Source organism: Ochotona princeps, chromosome 5 (genome assembly GCF_030435755.1).
Source record: "Ochotona princeps isolate mOchPri1 chromosome 5, mOchPri1.hap1, whole genome shotgun sequence".
In the NCBI taxonomy this organism is placed as follows: Eukaryota; Metazoa; Chordata; class Mammalia; order Lagomorpha; family Ochotonidae; genus Ochotona; species Ochotona princeps.
In genome coordinates this window covers 74565771-74590733 of record NC_080836.1, presented here as the reverse complement: position 1 = coordinate 74590733, position 24963 = coordinate 74565771, and the positions used below count along the sequence as shown (strand labels likewise).

Sequence of the window (24963 nt, the reverse complement as noted above, 5' to 3'; positions counted from 1 at the left end):
TTATTTAATACATGACTTTATTCATGAGGTAACCTTGTTTGCAGTCACTCTTTATGTTGTATACTTGGTAGTGTCTTTCTGCTGCCCAGTGTATGTGGACCTCCATATACCATCCTCCTCTATGTAAAGTGACATGCACTTAGTTAAGTGTGATCATTTTGACATCAGCCTCAGTAAAACATAGCTGCTTTGCTAAGTGTTAACAATATCAATATGCGTATCTTTGTTGATAAGAAGAGTTTATTTTATGAATCTTTCTATTATAAAGTTATATTATTTACAATATGACTTCATATTAACATAGATTGGTTAAATAGACTCAGATCATTCTCATTTACAAAAAAAGAAAAAAAAAAAAACCCTGAGGATCCTGGAAGTCCAAATGAAAAACATAGGATTAACATGAATTGCAGACTTAAACGCATATTTTGTGAGGGAAAAAAAAGCCTCTAACTGGATTTAGCTATTTTTTGGCAGGGTGGTGGGTGGGGAGGATTTTAGTCATTACTCATCCTGTGCTGCACCAACTGCGTTCTCATCAGCTGGAAGATGTTGTTGAATGTTGAGAGGCATCACTATTTTAGTGGCATTGATTATTTAACAGAGTGTCCTTAGAATGGGTGACGCAGACTCCCTGTGCGCCCTAGACCTCTGCAGAAGGTCATTCATTTCCTCCAGAGTAAGAGCAGCATGTTCTGGGACTGTGGTAGACACTTTCAAATTCATGTGTTTTTAAGTTTTGATTTTTAGAAAGCTAATTGGCACTAATATTAAATTATTCTTACATTCTGTGTCCAGAGTGTTCTGGTGTGTCCTAGTGATTCAGACTCAGACTCTGACAATGATTTGGGAGCAGAGAATGAGTGCTCATGTTTGAGACTAGAATAATTGCATGAAACGTGACCTTGCTTGTGAAGCATTTCCAGGATATACCTTTTCTGCTTTTGTAGCTTTAACAATTCTTATCACTGAAGCTACTTTTGGTATGAACTATGTATAAAGGCATACAGGGAATTAATATAAATAAAATCTGCTGCAAACTGGAAGAGATCTTTCTGGTACTTTAAGATATTAAGTGTTTAGGAGATAGTATTTATTTGCCACCTAATTTCGTTGCTCAGTTCATAGTTTAAATGTGTTTATTTTTCACTGTGTGGCATTTACTGATACAAACTCATTTATATAGGCCACTGAACAAAAATCTCATTGGGTGAGTTCACCCACCCCTCTTTTTCAGTTGAGTCATTGGAAATGTAGGACCTGTTGATGGACTCACTAAACAACCAATACTCATTTCCCGGCTACGTATGTTAAAATTGACATTGTACAGAGTCAGTTGAAATGCAGGTAGCTCAAGGACAAAGTGGAGGTGGCTAGGGAGAAAGGCAAATGTGAATTATTTAGGGCCAGTGTAGCTTGGGTTTGAGATCTAACCTTATGGGCCAGGAGTATGGAGTAAAGGCTCCAAGCATTTTCCACTTTAGTCTACCTTTTAGACCATTTCGCATTGAAGCTTTAACCCTGCCTCTTGTCATGGTTAATATATCCTGTGCCTTTCCAGAATATAATATTCATACAAAAAAGACAAGTACATTTGCAGTCATTCACATAGATCAGTGTAGCTGGCGCATCTATTATTAGTCCACTTGCATGTTAAACTTTCTATTATTGTGACATTTCAGTTGGGTATTTTTAAGTTTCATCTCTGTCCCTTTTTATGTGTTAGATTTCAGTGACGCAGATACTCTACATCAGAACTATGTGAGGCACGAGGAAGGAAAAAAATGAAACAGACACAGTCTCTGTCCTCCACACTCTGTCTAGGAGCAAAGAAAAAAAATGTCAGCCCAGAAGGGAAGCTCACTCGGCTGGGTGGGAACCTGCTTCACTTGCTTGTTAGTAGCATGCAGAGCAGAGCTTAGGACTTCAAGGGTCCTCCAGGGCAGCTGTCAACTCTAGGAACACTCAGGTGCTGCCTATTGGTTGAATGCCATGTTGTGTTCAGTTCCCAGGATTAAAAGTGTTCTTTTTCTTTTCCCTCCACTATCAGAGAGATTGTCTTGTAGAAATCAGCAGCTGGTGGGAGACTAGCTGTCTGTTGTGAAGAAAAGACCAAAAAGGTTTCTGAGAATTAGGCATCCCCACCCCCAACCAGTGCTGCATAGGGATTAAAAAAAGGAGGTGGAGAGTCAGATGTTTTAAATAGGAGTCCATGTAGGACTGGATGTTGGCGTTTGAACCTCCTGGTAAATAACTTGCCATTGACTTGATTTATTGTTATTCTTCTTATCTCTACTACTTTGGAAGTTCTAAGATTTCTCTGAACTGCTTCATGTCTGGGGGATAACTTTTTGAGAAAGATGAGATTTCAAGGCAAGATATAAAACCTGGTGCAGTTCATTTGGAAATCTTGAGATATGCAGGCCCATTTGCTTTTTCAGACAGAATTTGCAGAAACAAAATCTCCCTGTAAAACACACAAACACAAAATCACAGTCAGTGCAGGTTTAAGTTAACATCTGCCACAAATGTTGGCCCAGCCTGCTGTCTTGGCAGCAGGCACCACTCTGTTGGACATTTGATTCAAGGTGTGCAATTACAATTTTAGTTTTTCAGTGCAAAATCAGATTATGCTTCCCCTTTCCTTGCTTTTAATGTCAGTTATAAACCGCTCAGCCAAGGAATTGAGCTCAGGAGGAAGAGGAAGATGAAGAATAAGTAGGACTCACGTACATGAGAGCCAGAAAGTTTTCGCTTTGATTCGTTTTTGGTTGAAGCTCAGTACAAGTGTTATGTTTAGTTTCCTCTGCTCTAAAATAGCACTGTTAATTTTTTCATTTGGTGAATTTTCACACAAGTGCTAATCACACGTTTCTATAAATTATATTAATTTAACTTATTTCCCTAAACGTTGTTCTGCAGTGTGTAGCACGGATGTTCTCAGATTCTTGGCTGTGTAAGCTTGTTGCAGTTGGAAGCAGAACAGAAACATCTGAAAGGCATTATTTGCCTTACGGATGCTGGAGCGTCTGGTCTCACCTTGTGCTCGGGTTCCTAAATCACAACTGTTCTTCCCTTTGCATGTAATCTGCATATCACATTCCCTTCAGCCTTAATGTTACCCCAGAGCTAGCTTTTTGGAGAAAAGCACTGGTATCATGTAAGTTTAAGGGACTGTACCTTTAGCGGTCCAGTTTAAAAGACAAAAAGGATTAATGTAGGTTATAATGTGCCCTTCCTTGTCCCTATTCAAGACTGGTCATATTTTTTGAAGAATAACTCATTCTTGTTCTTTTCAGAGTATGATTTCATCCATTGTAAATAGCACATACTATGCCAATGTGTCAGCAACCAAGTGCCAGGAGTTTGGGAGATGGTATAAAAAGTACAAGAAGATTAAAGGTAAACTTTTTTTTGTTGTTTTCAAAGCTTGTTTTCTGTTTCTTCAATTTATAAGTTATTGATTGTTTGGAATTTATGTTAGTTTTGTAAGGTTTCTATTCATATGCATATTTTTTACAATGGTAAAATGGTTATGATTTCTGTCATGGGCCCAGATTGACTCTCTTAAAACCAGGGGGATGTTTGGAGGAGCAGGCTTAGCATGATTTATCAAGTTCTGGTTTTCACAAATGTATCATCAGGCCCAAGTCCTTTAGAATGAAAATATAAGGCAGGCATTCCCAGCAGCACTTTAAGTCTGCATACCAATCAGCAAATTGGAAGAATTGTGATAGGATCAGGAGATCCTTGGTCAGAAATGGAGTTTTAATTTTACATTGATTTGGTTAGAGCAAAGATTCTAATGTCAGGTAATCCTGTGTTCAGACCTTTGTCTTCCTCTTGTCATTTGGGTGAGCATGAACAAATTATTGGATTCATATGAAGACTGAAAATAATGAAAATACCGTATTTTGCATGTTTATGACATTATCTGTTACATTTTATATAGGTTTCATAGGTTTCTCACACTTGATACAGGTTTTCAAAGTATTGCTGACTTTTCACTGGCCACTTTGTGAGGGCCCAATGGCAGTTTATGGTGGGTCGATGAAAGTGAAAGATGAATTTCCTTGTTTTGTTGCCTACAGGTTTTGTCTGGGGGACAGAGTTGAAATAACACTTGTCTGCTCGTTGGCTGGCTCTTCAATATTTGGGAGTTTGGCTGCATGGTTACCTTTTGAGAAAATGAAACTTACAACACTTGGTGCACATTTCCAAGTACTAAGTTATTAGAGCTTTTTGTGCTAAATATTCAGTTCCTAAGGAAAGTGAAGAATGTTGAGCTGCCCAGGAGAAACTGAGTACACTGTAAGCAGAATGACTGGTTCGTTCGTTTCAAGGCTTATTTCCAAGTTCTTAGATTCCTTTAAACTCTGGTTTGAACACTTGCTTTTTGAACATTAATATTCATCCTTAAACAAGATAAGCTAACTAACTCCCTATTATGAGACATCATGGTTTGATTCAGAAGCAGTTCTTTTCTGTAAGTGTGGCTTCCAAGTTTTTCTTTCAAAGTAGGATTGTTAAAGTACTTGAACATGTCCTATTTGGCTAAAAATCAAAAGAATCATGCAGCATCAAGGTCATTTGTCAAATCCTGTTTACTCACTACTGTAAACGGAAGGAAGAGAGTGTCCTTTTTAACAGGCTGGAAGGTAATTCCCAATTCAGAAAGACTGGAAGCTCTTCACTGTAGTGTTTTCTGAATTTCCAGTGCACGGTATGTATGTGTGTGTGGATGCGCATACCCATGCATGTAACACTCATGTTTTCTACTTTTCTTTTGTCTTGGAAATTCAGTTCTTGAAGCTATATATATATTTTTTCAAAATAGTAAATGCACAGTTAAATCTGTAAGTGCTGTGAAAGCAGACAGAGACCTTGATTTTATTCAGTAGGTCAAGGACCTGCACCTGAAGAGGCTGTCAGGCGCTATGCGTACATGCTATTCAAAGACAGGAAGCCAGTGACTGCTGTGGAGAAGTGTGTACATGTGTCTGAGTGTGTGTCGGGAGGAGGAGAAAAGGGAAGGTTAAGGTAGGTGTGAAGTAAACACAAGCTGCCATCAAACAGTTCAAGTGGTGTTGATTCATCAGCCAAGGCAGTGGGAGGAAAAATAAAGAATTCATGACAGGTATAGTGGTATACAGAACATAAACACGCAGAGAAGTGCGTTTTACTAACTTTCGACCTGCAGAAAAAATGCAGTGTTGGACCTGGTTAGGCAAGTTTCATCGAAGAGAAGCTGTTTGCTATGAGTGCATGTTGCCATGGGAGTTCCTAGCAGAAGCGACCCATTGTCTAAAGGAGACTGATGGCTTGGTTCCTAAGATATCTTTGTGTCTGTTTTTAAAATGGAAAAGAGAAAGAGAGGGAGAGACAGAAAGAATGAATCACTTTCAAATCTGGAAATTAGTTTCTAGCAAATCCAGAACACCTGAGAGGCTCTTTTTTTTTTTTTTTTTTTTTTTTTTTAGGATTTATTTATTTATTTTTATTGCAAAGTCAGATATGCAAAGAGGAGGAGAGACAGACAGGAAGATCTTCCATTCGATGATTTACTTCCCAAGTGACCACAATGGCCGGTACTGTGCCAATCTGAAGCCAGGAGCCAGGAACTTCCTACAGGTCTCCCACGTGGGTGCAGGATCCCAAGGCTTTGGGATGTCCTCGACTGCTTTCCCAGGCCACAAGCAGGGAGCTGGATGGGAAGTGGAGCTGCCGGGATTAGAACTGGCGCCCATATGGGATCCCGGGCATGTTCAAGGTGAGGACTTCAGCCCGCTAGGCCACGCCGCCGGGCCCTAGAGGCTCTTCTTGCTGGAACTCGCAAATCAAAGTTCCAGGTCCCTCTCAGCCTCCTCCAGGGTTCCCACCCCTCTCCTTCCCTGCCCCTTCCTTGCTGCTGCAAGTTACCAGTTTTGTGTGCAAGTGAGCAAGAAGAGCTCTAGTTGACTTATGATGTCCCAAACTAAATGCAGACTTCACTGTTAAATATGTTTCATATTATCTGCTAATGTCTGTTTTAATAAAACAGTGGGAACTAAATGGTTGCTTCTTAATGAAAACCATGATTTCCTAAACATAAGCTATGTGATTCTGTTACAAATTGCCACATATAGATCTCCTAGGTCAAATTTTTTTTCTCTTTTCATAGAAATAAATAAACAGTAAAATAATTATATATTCTGGAAGATCAAAGTAAATATGACTAAAACCTGGCAAAAATAAAAGTCTACTGGAAGGATTAAAAAAAAGATCAGATTTCAAATTCTGTGCTTAATGCTTAAATAAATATGAGAAAAATGAACAATCAATAATTCGATATCATTAAAAACAGATGTAAAAACTGTATACAAATGGACTTGTCTAAATTTTGAAATAAACATTTAAATGTGAATTTTTTGAATTGTTGTTATTATAGTTAAACTATTTACACTTTTTCTTTAAAAAGTCCTGAATTGGTTTGGTTTAGCATGCTAACTTTATTTTCTCCCATGATCACAGCAAAGCACACTCTGTTTACCTCTTTCCTTTAATTTCAAAGACAATCATGGTTGACAGACTTATTGGAGTCAGCATTAACATTACTTCAGGATAGTTGAGGAGACAGAGTTTGTATATTCTTGTTTCAAGGTCCACAACCATGATCCTGCTTTCCAGGAGTTTTAGATATTGGAAAACATGGAGTGTGTGGGTGGGCAGGTGGATAGAGTGGCAGGCTGGTTTCCACAGCATTTTATAGAAACATTTATTTGCAAGGCAGAATAGCAAAGAGGAAAAGACAGAAAGATAGATATAGATAAAGAGAGAGACAGTGAGAGATATCCTTTAATCCGCTGGTTTGTTCTCCAAAATCCAGCAACAGTCGAGAGTGGGACAGGACAGATTCAACTAGGAACTGCATGCTGGTTTTGGACTAGGTGTCATGTACTCAGTGTCTTGGTTCTTCATGTACTGCCTTCTTAGTGCAGTAACAGAATCCGAATCAAAATTGGAGAGTCACAGCCGGCATCCCACATTGTGACTTAACCTACTGTACCAGAAGTATCTGACCCTGGACAGGGTTTTAAAAAATTGCTAATCATATCACACAGAGGTGTTCCTGAACTCCTATGTACAGTGAAGAGGACAGAAGCTCCCAAGTGTGAGAAAAATGATATATAATTTAATGGCAAAGAGAGAGAAAGGAAGACCAATATTAACAGTGTTGATATTCAGCTGTTTTTTCTTGGACACAGGGATCATCCACAGATACCTAGAAAAATTCATACTATTATAGATTTGCTTCTAAGGTTGGGAGATTATAAGGGATTTATCTCTTCACTTCTTTCGAAAAAAAATCCAAATAATCTTTTTCATGAGCTCTAAACATAAACTTGACTAATTATATCTAATGAAACTAAATGACAATTATGTATCTAATAGCACCACCAGTTATATTTGTATGGCAATCTGTGTTTGCAAAGGATATAATGAAAACAAGAAATTGTCTTAATGAAAGAAGAGCTCATATTATAGATGTATCCCAGTTAATAAATAAAGAAAATAATTTTATATCTAAAATGTTTTTCATCTGATTCTAATGGCAAAATGAATTTTCATCTTTGGTGAGGTCAAGCTCAGCTATTTAAAATGTCTCAATAGCTGCAGGGTCATTGCAAGTTCACACAAATACTGGTGGCTCTCGTGAAATTATTTGTGTCATAAAATAGTACCACTAGAATGAACGGATCTAACCAAACCCCAAATTTTGGCTAGAATACAGAATTATCCCCGTCACTTTCCTTTTCTCAATCATTGCTCAAGAGCTCCGTGATTGCTAGTTGTCTTAATTTTATTGGTTTATTTGAGCTTATTTTACAAAATATTTTAAAAAGCTGGGAAAGTGCAGGATTTGAAAATTAGTGTGACTTCCCAAGCCTGGTTTATTCTAGTAATCAGTGTTTTATCTGACCCTGTCTGATCTATTCTTGCAAGATCAAACGTACAGTCCAGCAACCAGGCAGTAAACAAAGCTGGGAAGGGTTTCGGTAAACACAAAGATTAGATGTTGAATGAAAATTAAACTCCTTGAACTAGTCCTCTGTACTAAAGTGGTTAAGTGGGTTGTGATTAAAAGAAATAAGTAATTATGATCATTACAGTTGAAATGATATAATGTTACCACATGTAAAGCACCTCTTGTACCCGAAAATGATCGTGTCATTTACAAAGTGCTGCCTCAGAGCTGAATGGAGAAATCAGTGTCTCCTGACCTGGTTCCATAAGGCAGTCCTGGCTTTGCCATGGTGGTATCAGTGGTCAGGACAATGCCTTTAATCAACTCCTGCTACTTCTGCCTCTGCTGTTGTTTAGCTCTAACGAGGTAAAAGTAACTTACTTTTGTCTAACTCATTTTTTTTGGAGTAATTGAGAAATTTCACCTTCAGATATAAATGGAGGTGTTCTGCAAGGAAGTCTGTCTGCCCTTGCTATATTGTATTTGCCTGAAAGTAATGCCAACTTCAGCTCCTTTGATTTCTGTGTAATTACTGGGTTTAGGGAAATGGAAAGATCACTTCTGTAAGGAGTTACCTCTCTCGCTGGTTTTCCAGCATTTGGAAGAACCTGCTGAATTTTTACTGTGCCTCAGTGTTACATATTCATGGATCATCACTGATGATTTCCTGGTTAGAAGCTAATTGGGAGTGCCAGTAAGCCTAAAAATGGTGTGTTGGGAGGAACCAAGTCTCCTAAGAAACTTTTTCTAGCTATTTTTTCAGCCTGTATGCATTTATACGCAAATGTTTAAAAAGTGAAAACTGCTATTTTTTAATAACAACTTGTTATCTGCTGGTATTTATGCAGTTTATGATGCATGTTAAGAGATGTGTCTGAGTATCTGGGTTTGATTTCTGGTTCCAGCTTCCTGCAAAGGCAGAACCTGGAGGAGACAGTGATCACTTAAGTAACTGGGTTCCTGCCATCCCCAGAGGATGCATTGCTGGCTCCTGGCTTTAGCTAAGCTTGCCACGTCTGTCAGAGGCATTTGGGGAATGAACCAGAGGATGGAAGCTCACTGTCTCTGTCTCTTTCTCTCTCTGTTTTTCCCTCTGTGTCTCAAACAGGCAAAACAAGTAAACAACAACAGTAAGTCCCGAAAAAGAATTAAAGGGAAAAAAATAAGTGAATTTCTCAATTTCCTCCCTACCTTCCATCTATTCAATCATTGTGCTTATTTGTATCAGACACATTTCCTGGTTTCATAAAACCTATAATCTATAGGAAATAATAATGTTATGTTTCTTTTGTAATTTAAAAGCAAATTTGACCATCTATTTTATATACTTAATGAGATTCTGAGGGCTGGGTGTAACAGAGGGCACGCTACATATTCACTCCTTACAAGAAAGTTATAGTCATAATTAAAGAAATAAATTTAATTAAATGTTCAATGAATCCTTCAACTATGGAATATATTCAGCGCTTGAAGCAGTGAGAGACAGCCAGAAACACATTAAAACAAGGTTCTTAGGTCTAGTTGTGTTGCTTTTAGTCTAGCAGGGTTTAAAATTAACTCCATGAATATATCTGGAAAATGTATAGTATTGGTATAAACCAGTGCAGTGATAACACGGGAAAAAAGAGCCATAAATTCCACCTGATGTCAGGCTTGGAGGTAAGTGGTTGTGGAGAAGTAACTCATGCTTTATAGCTTAAGGACAAGTAGAAGAGGAGAAAAAAGGAAGAATGTTCTAGGTAACTGCACAGGAAACAAAGAGCATGGTGTGTTTAGAAAGTTACAGGTGCTTGTCCAGTATGCCTGGAATGGTGTTCAAATCAGCTGAGAGTGTCTAATACTGATCCTTTTAGGCCATTGCTTTTTAAATTTCCATGTATGTTGGTAATTTTGATTATATGGCAATCGCTCTTCTAGGCCAAAAGCTCTTTGACCAAAAACCAGACAAGCAAAAAGAGAGATGTGGAAGGAGATACAGTTCACAGGACACATCCATTCTGTGATTGCTGGGTTTGATGAGCGTGGGACCTTGAATACTGTTGATGTTCAGAAACTATAGAGAGAAGTGAATGTAATATAGGTAGACTTATTTGAATATATGGACTTTGAATAGTTTTATTTTGTACATACTATATTATAACTAATTTTATTTGATATGAGTTAAAGAAAAATGAAAAACAGTCTTGTTTGATTCAAATATCCTTAGCAAATTATTAAGCAGAATCTTTTTTCCTATTAATTTGTTATTGTGTTAAAGATCTAATAATAGCCACTTATACTAAAAGGAGCAGAAATACTTTTATTGAGTGCAAATTAGGGGCTATTATGTAGCCTAAGAAAAACATTCCTTGAAGAGTTTCCCACCTAGTTTATTGCATGTTTTCTTTAAAATAATGACCTAAAATATTTAAGTCCTATAAAATGAGAGACTTATCAATGGAAAAGAATGAAACTGATTGTTTCTTGATTTACTTTTCTTCAGTAAAGATAAATTAAGAATTTAATGCACCCAGAAGGCCAACTGGCAAGGGAAAAATACTCCTAGACAATTAAATAATACGTTTCTGCTATAATTTTTGCATCACAAGCAGAATTTACCTCAGAAATGATAGTTTCAAATTAAAATCATTGAAGGGAGTAAATAGGCATAACATTCAGCAATTCAAAAACTTATGGGAATACATGAAGTAATCAGTGCCATCAAACTGTGATGGAAGCATTGTTTAAAACCAAAAGAGACAGCCATAATCTTACACAGAGGGTTGGGATTGCCATAAGGAGAAAGGTTGGATAAGGGTCACTTTTTCCCTGAAACATATTGAGTCCCATGGGATTTCATTGCTGAAGAAACAGGGATCCAAACCTGAGTTATTTATGGTAGATAGATATGTTTCTGTGGAGTTTAATATGGTGGAAAAAGAAAGTTGATAAGGGAAAAATACACCTAAGGGAACCAGACATATGGTGTTATCACAGCTCTACTTGGTACCCTGACTTATGAGGCTGTTTTATTAGGAGTTAACAAGTTGGCTCTGAGTATCTTGCTTTAGGCAGAGATTTTGCAAGCAAGTTCTCAACTCAGAGACAAATTCCCTTTAACAAATTTAGAGGGGGGAAAATCTTTTAAGTTTGGTAGTCTTAAAAGACTCAGCTTTTTTATTTTCATTTTTTCCCTTTTGCCCCTCAGCTGTTTCAGACTCCTCATATTTTCCTTAATTACATTTAGTGAATTCTTCTGATAATAGCGTCTTTTAGGAGTGTTGTTTGTTTTCAGTGTTGTGGGATTTATATCTGATAGATACAGTATATTAGCTTTGGCTCCTGCAATCATGTCTTTCTCTGTTTTGTTCATAGAAAATGGTTTTCATGTAACAAATTGACTTTTTACCTACAGTTATTGACTAGGAAAGAATAAATCAGAAATATTTTCATTGACTGGGCGTGTTCAGTATCAGCCAATGTGATGCTATTTTATTATGTCAGGGAAATTAATGTTATGTTTTAAAAAGAATTTAACATGTGAAAGACTTTGAGTGGATAGCAGAATTGTTGAATGCTACTATGCAGTGCAATTCACAGAGAGGAATCAGAATGGATATCAGACTTAACCACATGGAATTGTGATTTTTGTAGGTCAGAATTGTTGCACATCATTGGTTTGTGCTTGTCCAGGGTTCTCAAGGCCATTACCATTGTTATGTGAGTGTGTATGTTAAACTTTATTTCTTATGGCTTACCTGTTTTAAAGATATAATTTCTGTTTACAGAATTTATGAAGAGTAGTTGTCAAAGGTATCTGTGGTATGATTTACATCTCATATCAGCTTGCTGGGGATTCATACTGATGACACTCATTCTGGGATAATGTGTTTTGGCCACAAGAAATATAAAAGAGTGGGAGACTTCATGAAAATATATATATCATCACCGTGTATTTGTATTGTAGATTACTAGAATGAGTTGATAGAAAACAAGAAGAATAGGAATTAAAAAGAATCCTCTTTTTTTTTTTTTGCATTCCAGACAATTTTGAACTATGAGAGGATATTTAAAGTCTTGGAATAATGCATTTTATGAAAAAACTATGCCTAGAATTTTTAAAGTTTTACACCAAAATGAAACTATTTTTAATTCCATTTTATACATTCTTGCATAGAGGTGGATTTTTAAAAGTTATAAAACTCATTACTGTGTAGGGCCTAGTATATTCTTGGCACATAATAGTTTATTAATCCATATTTATGATGTAAATTTAAAAATAAATGTGCAACCTTTTCTTTTAGTGATTGATTAATTCAACTGTTAATGAAGGTCCACTTACAACTGACCAACTTTTCACTGCTTCATGTCCCAAAGCATTCTTTTTCTTAAGATTTATTACCTTGAATATGATAGTTACAGAGAAAGGAGAGACAGAGGGAGACCTTCCATCCACTGTTTCACTCCCTAGAAAGCTTCAGTGGCCAGAGATGGGCCATGCTGAAGGTGGGAGCTTCATTGGGTTTTCACACATGGACAACAGGAACCCAAACATTCTGTTTTTGTTTTTGTTGTTGTTGTTGCTGTTGTTTTTTTAAAGGTCATATCAAGGAACTAGATTGGAAGTGGAACATCTGGGACACAAACTGGTACCTATTTGAGATGCCAGCATTACAAATGATAGTTTTATGTCCTGTCACAATGCCAGCCATGTTGTGTTCCCAAGGGTTACAAAGCATGTAGCTGAGCCATCACTCTGAGTCCTACTGTTCAGATAACCCATCCATATACATATGGATTGCACACATGCATACAAATAGGAAGCAAAATTTTTTCTGTAAGAAAATTGTTTGAAGTTGTTAACCCTTGGGGTGAGAAGCAAGGAACTTGGAGTTGAGGTTTACAAATTTAGGACAACATCATGCTCAAGAGAAGCTTTCTTCTGTGCTCAAAGTTTGGTTATCATTTCAAAATTACTGAGGCACTTTACAACTTTTCTACCTAAGATGCCAGAATGAAGTCTACGTGTTTCTTATGTTTGTGGAATCATTTTTGGAGCCTTTCCACAGGGTGAACAAGTCGCAGAGAAATTCTACCATTCTTTTTAAAATTTTATATTTAGCTTATATTCCACGCATGGTCTTCAGGGAAGGTTCTGGGGAATGCTGGAGTGTTATTTAGGCATCCGTTAGTGTTCATTTATGCTTTTCCATTTACATGCTTAAATATACTAATAGCCAAAAGAAAAAAATCATAGATCAGAGATACTGGAAATTTCCCAATGCAAAATCTGTTGCCCAGTTTATTACTTTCTATCCACGATAATTGGACAAACTCCAGGACATATTTCATAGAAGCAGTTGTGTTAAGATTTGAGGTAAAACTCTACAATCACAATTCTAAAACTATGCTCAGTCTTTTAGTCGTGTTGATAGACTGGAAGAGCAACTCTGTAATTACCACTGCTTGCCACTCTAGAGGTTGTTGCTTCACTAGACAAAATGTCTTGCAGAATCTTAACTTTCTGCTAATGAATTAATAAGTAGAAGCATCAAGTATTCTGAGAAAGAATTGTGCTGAACATCCTAACAGTAATATTCTTTAAGATGCTATGAAATAAGTAATCTGGAAGGGTATTATTTTAGACCAGTGTTACAGGTAATCTTCCCCATCTTACAGCTAATTACCAATCACCAATTATTAAGAACCTAGGTCTTCCCAGCTCACTTTATGCAGTTCTGCCTATCCTATGACATCTTGCTGTGATTGGCAGAATCTGTGTCAATCAGATGCTCCTGCTTTGGTTCATAAATCCTCAGGAAGTATACCTTGTCAATTTAATATATTTTGAGCATTGGAATTATGTTAGAACACAAAGGACTAAATGTCAGAATAGAGCAATATTCAGTGTAAATATACTGATATTAAAAATATTCTTGAAACACCATATCATACACACGCATCTTCAGGATTTGTAATTAAAAGAAATGATCGGTTTCCTGGCCATCCTGCAAAATTATCTGAAATACAGTTATATTTCTGGACCAGATATCTTGATTGTATTGCATATAAATTGCTAGAAATGTATCATCATGCAAACACCAAGTACATTGGTAGCTAGTGGTCTAGGGTGCTATTGGTGACAGTGTCACCCCCAAGAATGTGGTGAGGTTTCAGGAGCCTCTGAGATTCTAACACGCTACCTATTGTGAAAAATGGAATCCCAAAGGCTTAATTGGTGGTTAGGTCGTGGTGATGCCTTGCTTGCAATTTTTACCCAGTCTTGGAATGGCTGAAGCAATCTGCAAGATTCTCTTGGAACTCTTGAGTTTCTCAGAAACTTGAGTAGACTCTTGGTCAGAGTAGCCACAAAACTTCTCAGAGATACTAGACATATATTGCTTGAGGAGGTTCCTCAAGCTATGTTCTGTTTAGGGACTAATTCAAAGCTGGGTATCACTCCTTCCAATTTTAGTATATGTGCTGCCAAAGCAAGCACAAGGGTATCACTCCTTCCCAGCCACTTTCCTCTACAACACACATACCTACAGGACTTTACCAAAGTAGAGTCAAGTTAATTGTAAGTTAAATTATGACTCTGATTTAAAGCCTTGGAAGGAGTAGTTTTTTTTTTTTTTTTAATGTCTCCCAGCGTGGAAGCATGCTAACTCCATCTTGAATATATTCTGCTATGGATGTGAACATTGCTTCTATCTCAGAGGTAGTACTTCCTTTTATTCGTCACATTTTTTTCTTTCAGGATTTCAGATCTGCTGAATGTCACAAGCACACAGGCTCTCAGAGCATGATGTCTTTGTTTGATTTTAGTTTAGGTTTAAGAAAAGCTTAAAATGAAAATTTCCACTGTGGAGTGAAGAAGTAAAAACGCGAAAGTGGATACTGTTGTTAGGTCTCTTTCAAGCCACGGTGATTACTTACAAATTGTTTAAAAAGGAAAAAAGAAAGAGAAAGGAAAGTAGGGAAATAGAAAGGGAAGAAAGAGACAAAGAAATAACAAATGCCCAGCCTGTTTTTCAGATGGAGTCTGACACATTCTGTTGTGCCTACTTTTTTTTTATAAGTATTTGTACTTTACCTGCTGTGACATAAGAAGCTAAAAATATTGTTCTGATATTATTTTTATAATACTGACATCCAGAAATACATGAAGAAGATTTTCAAATGAGACAGAATCTGTGCCAACCATCACTGAAACCATACGCTGCCTCAGTTAGCAGGGACACTGCCTGTTGGTGAGGGTTTGATTCCTAAGCCTCACAGGCTGATACTGACTTTTTGTACCACCAACATCTCCACCCTACTCATCCTGGCCCACCTCCCCACCCCTCCGCCTGTGTTCTGGTATGAAGAACTTGGCTTTTATCTGTAGAGCAGCCATGGACTGAGCAACTTAAGAGACTTCTTCAGTCCCACTTGCAAAATTTTCAAAAGTGGTAGCCCATGAGCAGAATCTAGTTGTAAGAATTTTTTTTTTGGCTTTTATTGTATGTTGAAATTGGAATTAGTTGCCAGGGCTTAAAAATTAAGAGATATTGTGTAAAAATCCAGATTAAATTTTTTTTTTCTGATAAAATGCTCTGCAGAAATATCAGCATAGCGGAAACGAAAGCCAGCCGAGCAGGGTGGGGCTTGCTCCTGTTGAGCAGAGCAGGCTCTCTTGCTTTTGTGCCCCTGTAGGTGAATTCTCCATTACCTACCTTTGCAGGTAGTCACTGGCACTTAAAATCCCTTCATGGTTTGCTATGTAGGTAGCACTCTGTGTTACCACATGTTTCCAAGGAAAAAGATTTATTTATTTTCATTGAAAAGGCAGATTTACAGAGAGAAGGAAAGACAGAGAAAAAGATCTTCCATATGTTGGTTCACTCCCCAAATGGCCACAATGGCTAGAGCTGAGCCAGTCTGAATTCAGGAGCCAGGAGCTTCTTGTGGGTCTTCCATGCAGGTGTAGGATCCCAAGGCTTTTAGCCATCCTTAACTGCATTCCCAGGTCACAAGCAGGGAGCTGGATGGGAGGTGGAGCTGGTATCCGTATCGAATTCTGGTGCATACAAGGTGAAGATTTACCCACTGAGCCATCTTGCCAGACCCAACTGTATGCTTTTAAGTAGAAAAAGAAATGGATAAATCTTGTACTTACTGAGTACCCCAAAACATAATTTAATATGTAAGTTAGTCTTTACTTTGGCTAAATTAAAAGCAAATAAGCAAACTAAAGAAACCAAGTGTTTCCCCCCAGAACAATCATTTCTGTCTCTAGAGGTAGACCCTGTTTCTTTACGTCTTCTTTCATCAGGAAAGTGCAATTCTGCTCAGTGAAAATGGTATTATATTACCTTATCTGAAGAGTCTTAACACTTAACTTGGTTTGCTTTTAAGACTGTGTACTTCAAAGTTTAATTAATACAGTGGTGGGAAAATACTGGTCTTTAAAGGATATGACGATAATAATTTGTTTATCTTGAGACTTGAGGAGGAAAGTTGACATAGAACCGAAATGAATTACATTGGATGGATTGGGTTAAAAATCGAAGCCTTGAAGAAATTTGCAGTAAACTTTTGTCTTATTTGGCAGTTCCTAGGAAAGTGAAACAAACATTGGTTTTGCGAAGAATAGGAATGATGCTATCCTTATCCACATACAACATAATCCTAGGATGGGAATGTTCGTTGGTTTTCTCCAAGGAGCTTTCATATGAAATTTTTTGACATGTAGAATTAAATGGCCAAATACTTACTTAATAGGTTAAATGTGTTACTTTACTTCTTAATGTATCTTTAAAAAATTACATGTTACATAAATAAAAGTTTAGAAATATTTTTCCCTCACAATTTATAATTACTCCACAAGTAATTTGCTATTTGTGCTTCTTTTTAAATCACAAAACACCCTTTTTTGGATTGTCCAGCATACATGACTTCTGCCTAAAGTTTTTGAGACTAAGTAATTTTTTTTCCCTTGGTATACATATGGTTTTGTCACCGTAAATTGTATGCCAGATTACAAGCACCATTAGCATAATAAGGAGACAGCTCTATTAACATTTGTTCTGTGGGTGAATACTTTTGATATTCAGCATGTAACCATCCAAAGTAACACTTTTAAGGTAACCATTAATAGATTCTTGTATAATCATACCCAAGATTTGAAATTAGAAGGTACAATTACCATGTACAACTTTTTATTTCATACATAGATCTTGTTAAGGTATACCTGGAAACTTTTCAGACCGATAATTATGAAGTTATTTCAACTTGATGTGTTTTCTCCAGGCTGAACTTTGTTTCAAATAATAAAGTAATAAAGACTTGGATAGGGATGCTACCATGAGGTGTTTCCCCATTTCTTGAGAAATATATCTGAGGGAAGGAACAAAAGCTTTCCTTTGTGTTTGAACATATGATATACTCACTTTCTTTTCCCTTTAAAGGTTAACTTTTACATCTTTAATAAGTTTAATTCAGCAGGATAGCCTGGAGAGGAAGAAAATCTTATTTAATTGTAATTCAAAGTGGCGATATTAATTTTAGAGATTTTTTTTTGCTTAGCTTAGAACTGTCATCATCATTAAAATATTAATTTCTTAAAAAATACTCCCATAAAATAAAGATAAGAAGTGAGTGGAGAAACAGCTGTGTTCTATGTTACATATTCTCCTTGAACATTTTCCTTTATTAGGAGATTCATTTGGAAGGAGAGGTTGTTGTCATCTCCTGAAAACCGTGAATGACAGTATCAACCCTAACGTCAGAGGATAGAATAGTTGTGTGCCTGTTTGGGTAGGAAGGTGGCAAGGGACATGATGGAAATTGAGAGCATTTAGAATTTGTGATCTGTGGTGATTTCCATATCCTTTATTAAGTGGAATGTTTACTTTTATGAGTTTGGGAAGACTGAAGAGGCAAATGTTTTACCTTCATTTCTTCTATAAAAAAGTCTGGTTTGTAGCATTTTGCAGAAAACCGTAACTCATTTTTACTCTGGGGCTTCCAGGTTTGTATGAAAAAAGTTTATATCATGAATATGCCAAAACATGATAATTCACTGTCATCTATATTGGCAATAAATTATAACAATTTGAATAATACTGAATTATAATTTTTATCTCTTAACAGTGGAAAGAGTGGAGCGAGAAAACCTTTCAGACTATTGTGTTCTGGGCCAGCGTCCAATGCATTTACCAAATATGAACCAGCTGGCATCCTTGGGGAAAACCAACGAACAGTCTCCTCATAGCCAAATCCATCACAGTACTCCAATCCGAAACCAAGTGCCCGCATTACAGCCTATCATGAGCCCTGGTCTTCTTTCTCCTCAGCTCAGCCCACAACTTGTTAGGCAACAAATTGCCATGGCCCACCTGATAAACCAACAGATTGCTGTTAGTCGGCTCTTGGCTCACCAGCATCCTCAAGCCATCAACCAGCAGTTCCTGAATCACCCGCCCATTCCTAGAGCAGTTAAGCCAGAGCCAGCCAACTCTTCTGTGGAAGTCTCTCCAGATATCTACCAGCAAGTCAGAGATGAACTGAAGAGGGCCAGTGTGTCCCAAGCTGTCTTTGCAAGAGTGGCATTCAATCGCACACAGGTACAGTGAGCAGTGAACATCATAGTAGGGGAAAGAATGACACTAGGCCCAGCATTATAGGTGTCTTAATTCTTCTTTGAATTAAACATTCTTTGAATGTTTCTTAAAGAAACATTCTTTAAGTATTTTGTGAGTTTAAGAACTCTCATTATTAGATTGATAAGGAATTATTCGTGGGAAACTATCATCATCATTGATCCTTGTTTGATTCTATAATTATTGAATTAATTAATTAATGTGAATAACTGAAACCCAACTTAGGATCCAGAATGTTACCGGTGACTTGGCTCTATATATGTGCTGTTTCATTCACCCTCTTTATTTTCCCTATATATAACCTGATCTTGAATTTTCTCCTTCTTTTCTTAGAAACTAGGTGTGAAACTATTTAAGCACACCTAAGTAAAATGATGATGCTAACACTACTGACTTGGGGGGCGTTACATTTCGAGAATCATTAATATAACTCTTAATACAAGTAGTAAAAATATAAAGGAGGCAGATCCCAGGGGATAAACAGTCGTGTAGTAAAAGAATGTATCCAGAGTGTTAGGCCAAAATGTGAAGTATGATGCCTAATGTAAGAGACTGTAAGATATGACTGAAATTATGGTGAATTGGAGATGAGAAATGCTTTCAGGAGGCTGAACTTGGTAAGTTTTGCAAAGGGCTGTAAGCTTAAGTTTAGCATCCAAATTGGGATGCTGAATTCTGTACAGATGCAAAGATGGGAAAGATCATGGATGAGCCCATATGTAAATACCTCGCTACAGTATTAGTTTTCCAGCGAGTTAGATGTTTAAAGATTAGATAAAATTTAAGAGGCAAAGATGGAGAAGCAGGGTATCTTAGGCTAGGGGAATTCATAAGCACAAAATTGAGTAAAAAGTGTGGGAACAGTTGGTAGTTGATAATAAAACTAGGTACTACAACTTAGAGGTGGAAGAGGGAACACAAATCAGTAATGGCCTTGCAAGCCTTGCTGAGAACTATGAACCCTAAAGACCCTGGAAAGTATTCAAAAGCTCCTGTAGACACAGGCTATGATCCAATACTCAGAGTTGGAACTTGGGAGGGACACCCGCCCAACTCAAAGGTAACAAAAGGCTGTGTATTATCCTTTAGAAGGCTATCTTAAAAATCCAGCTAGAGCGTGTGGAAGTTTTGAACTAGACTGATGTCAATGGAATATAAAATTCAGCATTGTGTAAATAAACTTGCCAGGAGATATGTGAGTGGATGAAGAGGGATAAAGTAAAGATAATGCCAAGGTTTGAGCCTAGTGATAATAAAGGTATAATTAGAGAAAGAAGGAAGCCATTGAGAATCCCTGCAGTAAATTGAAACGATGATTTCAGATTGGATCATTCTGACATAAAATGTTGGCAAGACTTCTTAAATAAGTGAAGATGTACAACAATCACAGAAAGCATGAGCTTGCCAGTGAGAATGGTTGTTAGAACTAGGATAAGAGTTTAGAAATTGTTCCTGATTTGCAATTTCAAGAGTTAGTGTATGGAAAGGAAGAAAGGACACCCCCTCCACCCTCATTACAGGTACTAGGGAAAGAGATGGGAGAAAGGCCAGAAGAGCTGGGGTTGGTGGAGATGGAAAAATGGGGAGCCATTGATGCAGAGTGAACATACAGACAGCAGGACAAGAATGTTTCCAGGAGAGTTGTCCATGTGTGAAAGGCTAAGAAGTGTAGGAGGAGGCTTGACCTCCTGTAACAAAATTTGATGATTGGTTGATGGTAGTCCTTGGCAAATATTTGAGTGTGTTTTCCTGCAGATGATAGGAACTGTGGTTAATTGTTGAAGACACAGAAGCAGATTACTCTGTACACAATTTGGTGTTCAGAGGGAGGCCAAAAGTCATGGACAGCCTGAATATGCCAGTTTGTGACCAAAGGATTTCTCCAGGTATCGTGGGTGGGGACTCATTGACACTAAGTAGCAGAGGCAGCAATGGTGCCAGATACTGTGGTTTGGTATCAGTCATCAGCAAGGCTGGGACTGTGGGATTGTTTCAGGTCTGGTGCTGACATTAGGTGCGCAGGAAACCAAGAGGAGGGAAATCTCTTGCTGCCTTGAATGCTAGCTAATGTATGCATTCTGTTGATGACAGAGTCTGTTTGTGTAACCTAAGAGTATGGATTCTGAGACCTGCACTAATCCAGACATCACCTACTATTTGTCTCTTGTCACTCAAAGTAGTTAGGCAGCATTTGTAGGTCCATAGTTATCTAGACGGGGGTTATTAAATGCTTGATCCTTTAGAGCAAGTCTGTTGCATTCTATTGTAAAATACAAACTTGAAGGATGCATTCTGTGTATTTTGCAGCTTTGAAATGTGCGTATGTGTGGGTGTTCTTCCCTTTGTAATAAATGTGCATGAATAGACATTTTCATAAATAGCCAACAATTTATTGCTTGTTGTGTATTTGGCTCCTTTGGCTAAGGGTGAAATTGAAAGCGTAGTTGTATTACTCTAGTGTTAGAAGGCAGTACAGTGTACATTTTGTCCAGTGTCTTGAAGCCTCAGAGAAAACTCACAATGAGGCCAGATGAAAGATCATTTGGTGAGAAGATATGCTCTGCCAAGGTCCTAGACTCCTGGAGGTCTGACTTCTGCGCAATCTTTGTTGTCTTTTTTTATGGATTAATGGTTTTTCTTTGGCAGTGCCATTTTTGAAGTGCCAAGTTGTAAAAAGTCTAATTGAAGCATGGAACACATTTTATTATTTTCCTCCTGCCATTAAATTTGTAGGATGGCTACATCCAGAACGAAACATTTACTTTCAATCAACATGAGCTTGAGTTCATGGGCCAGCCTAGAGGATATCAAATTGAAACTGCAGAGGAATGTATGAGTATTTCCTTTTAAAATTCTGCTTTTAATTTGGGAAAGCTTTTCATCCCTCTGGGATCATAACCTGTTGTGTATAAAGCCCAACCTAATCAAGGTAGATGGTATTGACAGAATGACATAGTTTGAACTTGAGCAGAAGGTCAGCAGGCAGATTGTTTCTGCTGTATGCTCGATAGTCACTAACATCACGACTGGCAGTGGTTTTACTAGCAGCACTGCTAAATGGAAAACATGGTATACTATGCCCCATGAAACCAACCATGGATTTTCTAAAATACTCAGGCTTTTTTTGGAGTGAAACCAGATATTTATGTGTGATATACTAATTGTAAGCTGTAATTAATAAAGAAAAATTAATAGTATAGATAATGACATTAATGAGTGGTTAATCTTTGGATGGAAAATAAGTTTATGTTTTTCCTCAAAGCAAATCAAATCCATTCATTTTAGATGAGCACCCAAGTCAATCTGAGTTGCTTTACTGCAATATGTAGGATATCCTCAGCCTATTTCATGTTTTCCAGAAATAGTTCATTATCTCTAGTACCCATTTATCATCAAATTTAGTGAAAATAAATTATATGAAATTTGTCATCTTATGACCCTATAGTTTTGTTTCCTAGATTTATACCAACAATAAATCTAGCTTGTGTGTGTGTGTGTGTGTGTGTGTGTGTGTGTGTAAGACAGAATCATGTGGAAGCATTAGTAAATTAAGCTAAAATTGTAAAACAATTAACCCCATTATTTACTAGTTTTCTGTGTTTAAGATTTCCAGATGGAAAACTCAAATTCATAATAAAAAGCATTTGAAAATTCCAGTACTCCAAAAAGCTGCTATGTATTACCTTGTATGACTGTTACCATTGTATCATTTAATATTACAAAGAATATAGCTTTGTTTCTAAGAGCTTGTTTCAGTGCATTTTTATTTTAATAGTTTCTTTTAAAAATAGGAAATGCATCTGTTTTGTAAAATGATGCCTTTCTCATAATTCATAACAAGGTCATGGCTTTGGTTGAAGTCAGAGAGAGGCAAATTTGTTAATTTTATGTTTTATATTTTTTCCTTTACATATCTCTTTTGAATAGCTAACAGACATATATATCTTAACCAAGAACATAAAATTAAGTCACATGTTTCAGGAGAGGGATTTAGCACCTTTGACATCATTGCAATCATTGTAATAGGGTCTCCAGAATGGGTGTGAGACTGATACAGTTTGTGCCATAGGTAATAGTATCTTTTTATGTTTCCAGTGTCATAACTCTTTTATTTTTTTCCTAAATATTTATTTTACCTATGTCAAAAGTAAACAGAGAGATAGCCAGAGAGAAAGAGAAATCTTTCACCTGCTGGTTCACTCCAAAATGGTTGCAGTGGCTTAAAGTCAGGAGCCTGTAACTCCATCTGGGTCTCGCACATGGTTGGTGGGAAGATCAAAAACTTGGGTCATAAAGTCAACTGCTTTCCCAGGTGCATTAGAAGGGAGCTGGATTAGAAGCAGAGTAGCCCCCAGGACTACTGTCCAGGAGTTCAGCTGGTGCCTCATTAAAGGATGCCAGCATCACAGGTAGAAGTTTAGTCAGCTGGGACACAGTGCCAGCCCTGTCATGCTTCTTTATTAGTGTTTTGAAAAGACAGTCTTGTCTAGATTTTTTTAGGCTTGTGAAATCCAATGAAAATGTTACAGTGAAAGTGATAAGGTGTTTTTTGAACTGGTTGTAAATATCCAGGCAATCCTATTATATACGTCTAAAGATAGCATGTACTTGTGATCGTAGGGCAAGATAGGAAAGGCAAGTTCCAAAAGAGACAGACAGATCGCATCACTGTTCTGTGTTCCATGTTCTACCATCCATACTCCATGCTACTTTCTTTTTCTTTTTTGGAGATGGAGGGAGGGAGGAAGGGAGAGGAAGGGGAGGAAGGAGAGAGAGGGAGGGAGGGAGAGAGAGAGAGAGAGAGAGAGAGAGAGAGAGAGAGATCAGGTGATTGATATTTGGTTTGGAGAGAGAGAGAGAGCTCAAATGATCGATATTTGGTTTTCTGGTTCACTCCCCAAATGGCTGCAATGGCCGATTGGGAACTGACCAAAGCTAGGTGTCTGAAGCTTTCTCTGTATCTCTTCTTCTGGATCTCCAACGTGGGTGAAAGTGCCCAAGCCTTTGGAGCCATCCTCTGTTTCCTAGTCAAGCTGGATTGCAAGTTGAGCAGTCAGGACCTGAACTGCTAGTGCTCAGACAATGGCTTAACTCACTATGCCACAATGCCAGACCCTGGATCTGCCACAGAGCTCTTCCTTTAATGAACTGTCATGAGATTACTGATTCCTGCTTTGCTCATCCTGTCAGAGAGCTGGAAATGCTTAACCACTGCCTGAAGAGTATAAGAGGTTGGGAGCGTGGTTTCCTCACATCATATGGAAGGAGCCACTCTGTAGTATAACTTGCACTCCAGTATTCCCAGCAGGGTAAAGGTGAGGCTAGCACTTCGGGTTTCTCCTGTTCTCTGTTCTGTTTCTCTTACTCCCTCTTGGATTTCCCTTGGAATCACTGCCTTAATACATCTTTTCCATGGGAATCTTTATTTCACAATCTGCTTTTTATCCCAGATCTGTAGCACTACTAGCCTAAATAGGTCACATCATTGGGGTAGCAGTTTAAATAAACCACATCCTTAGTTCTATGCCTGTTCTCACAAATAAAAATAATAATATGGAGCTGGCGTAGGACTTTTTTCCCACTAGTTTACATATGAACAATACCATTGTGGGACTAGTTTATACCTTTTCCCTATTTGTTTCTTTTGAAAATATTGTCACTGCTGTTACCTTAGCCTCCAGTAGTGTTACAGTTTAACAACTTAATGGGTTTGTATTGATATTGTGCAGATGAATTCTATGAAGGGAAAGGGTAGAGAAAATGAACATAAAAGTGAATGGGAAAGTCATTGGACTTGAGAAACTACAAATGGTTCATACTTTAAAAGAAAGCGTGTTTATTTACTTGAAAATTAAGGGGGGGTTGAGAAGGAAAGAGAGAGAGGGAGGAAGGGAGGTAGGGAGGGCAGAAGGGAAGGAGAAAGGAAGAGAGAGAGTATCATTCACTGGTTTATTCCTCAAATGACCACAATAGCCTGGACTGGTCATGTCCATTCTGGAACTCCTCCAAGTCTTCCTTGTAGGTGCAGGAGTCGAAGGACTGGGGTATTTTCTGTTGCTTTCCCAGTACTCTTGTAGTTAGGAAACTTAAGACCAGTATTATGTACATTTTCTTTCTTTAAAACATTCCTTCTCCCTTACTCATATCCCAAATTCACTTCAGTGTTGGCACCCTTTCATGTACTAGGCTTATGGACATGAAATAAAATGCTTGGCTATTTACTATGATTATATCCTTGTGTTTGTGACAATCTAATCAGTAATTCTAATCTTCAGCCTTCTCTTGCCTCTTACGTTATGGACTTAACAGTCAATCAGAAGTATAGGCCAGTAT

The 24963-nt window shown here is 37.6% G+C and overlaps 1 protein-coding gene across 2 annotated transcripts in view; it reads left to right on the top strand.

Annotated features, from left to right (window-relative positions):
• Positions 1–24963, top strand: part of SATB2 (SATB homeobox 2) — a 175832-nt gene that overhangs the window by 85263 nt on the left and 65606 nt on the right. For both annotated transcript variants that reach the window (XM_004576949.2, XM_058664796.1), the window contains exons 6-7: positions 3300–3402; positions 18122–18594. In XM_004576949.2, the coding sequence (XP_004577006.1) occupies positions 3300–3402; positions 18122–18594 (576 nt within the window). The remainder of the gene's footprint in view (positions 1–3299; positions 3403–18121; positions 18595–24963) is intronic.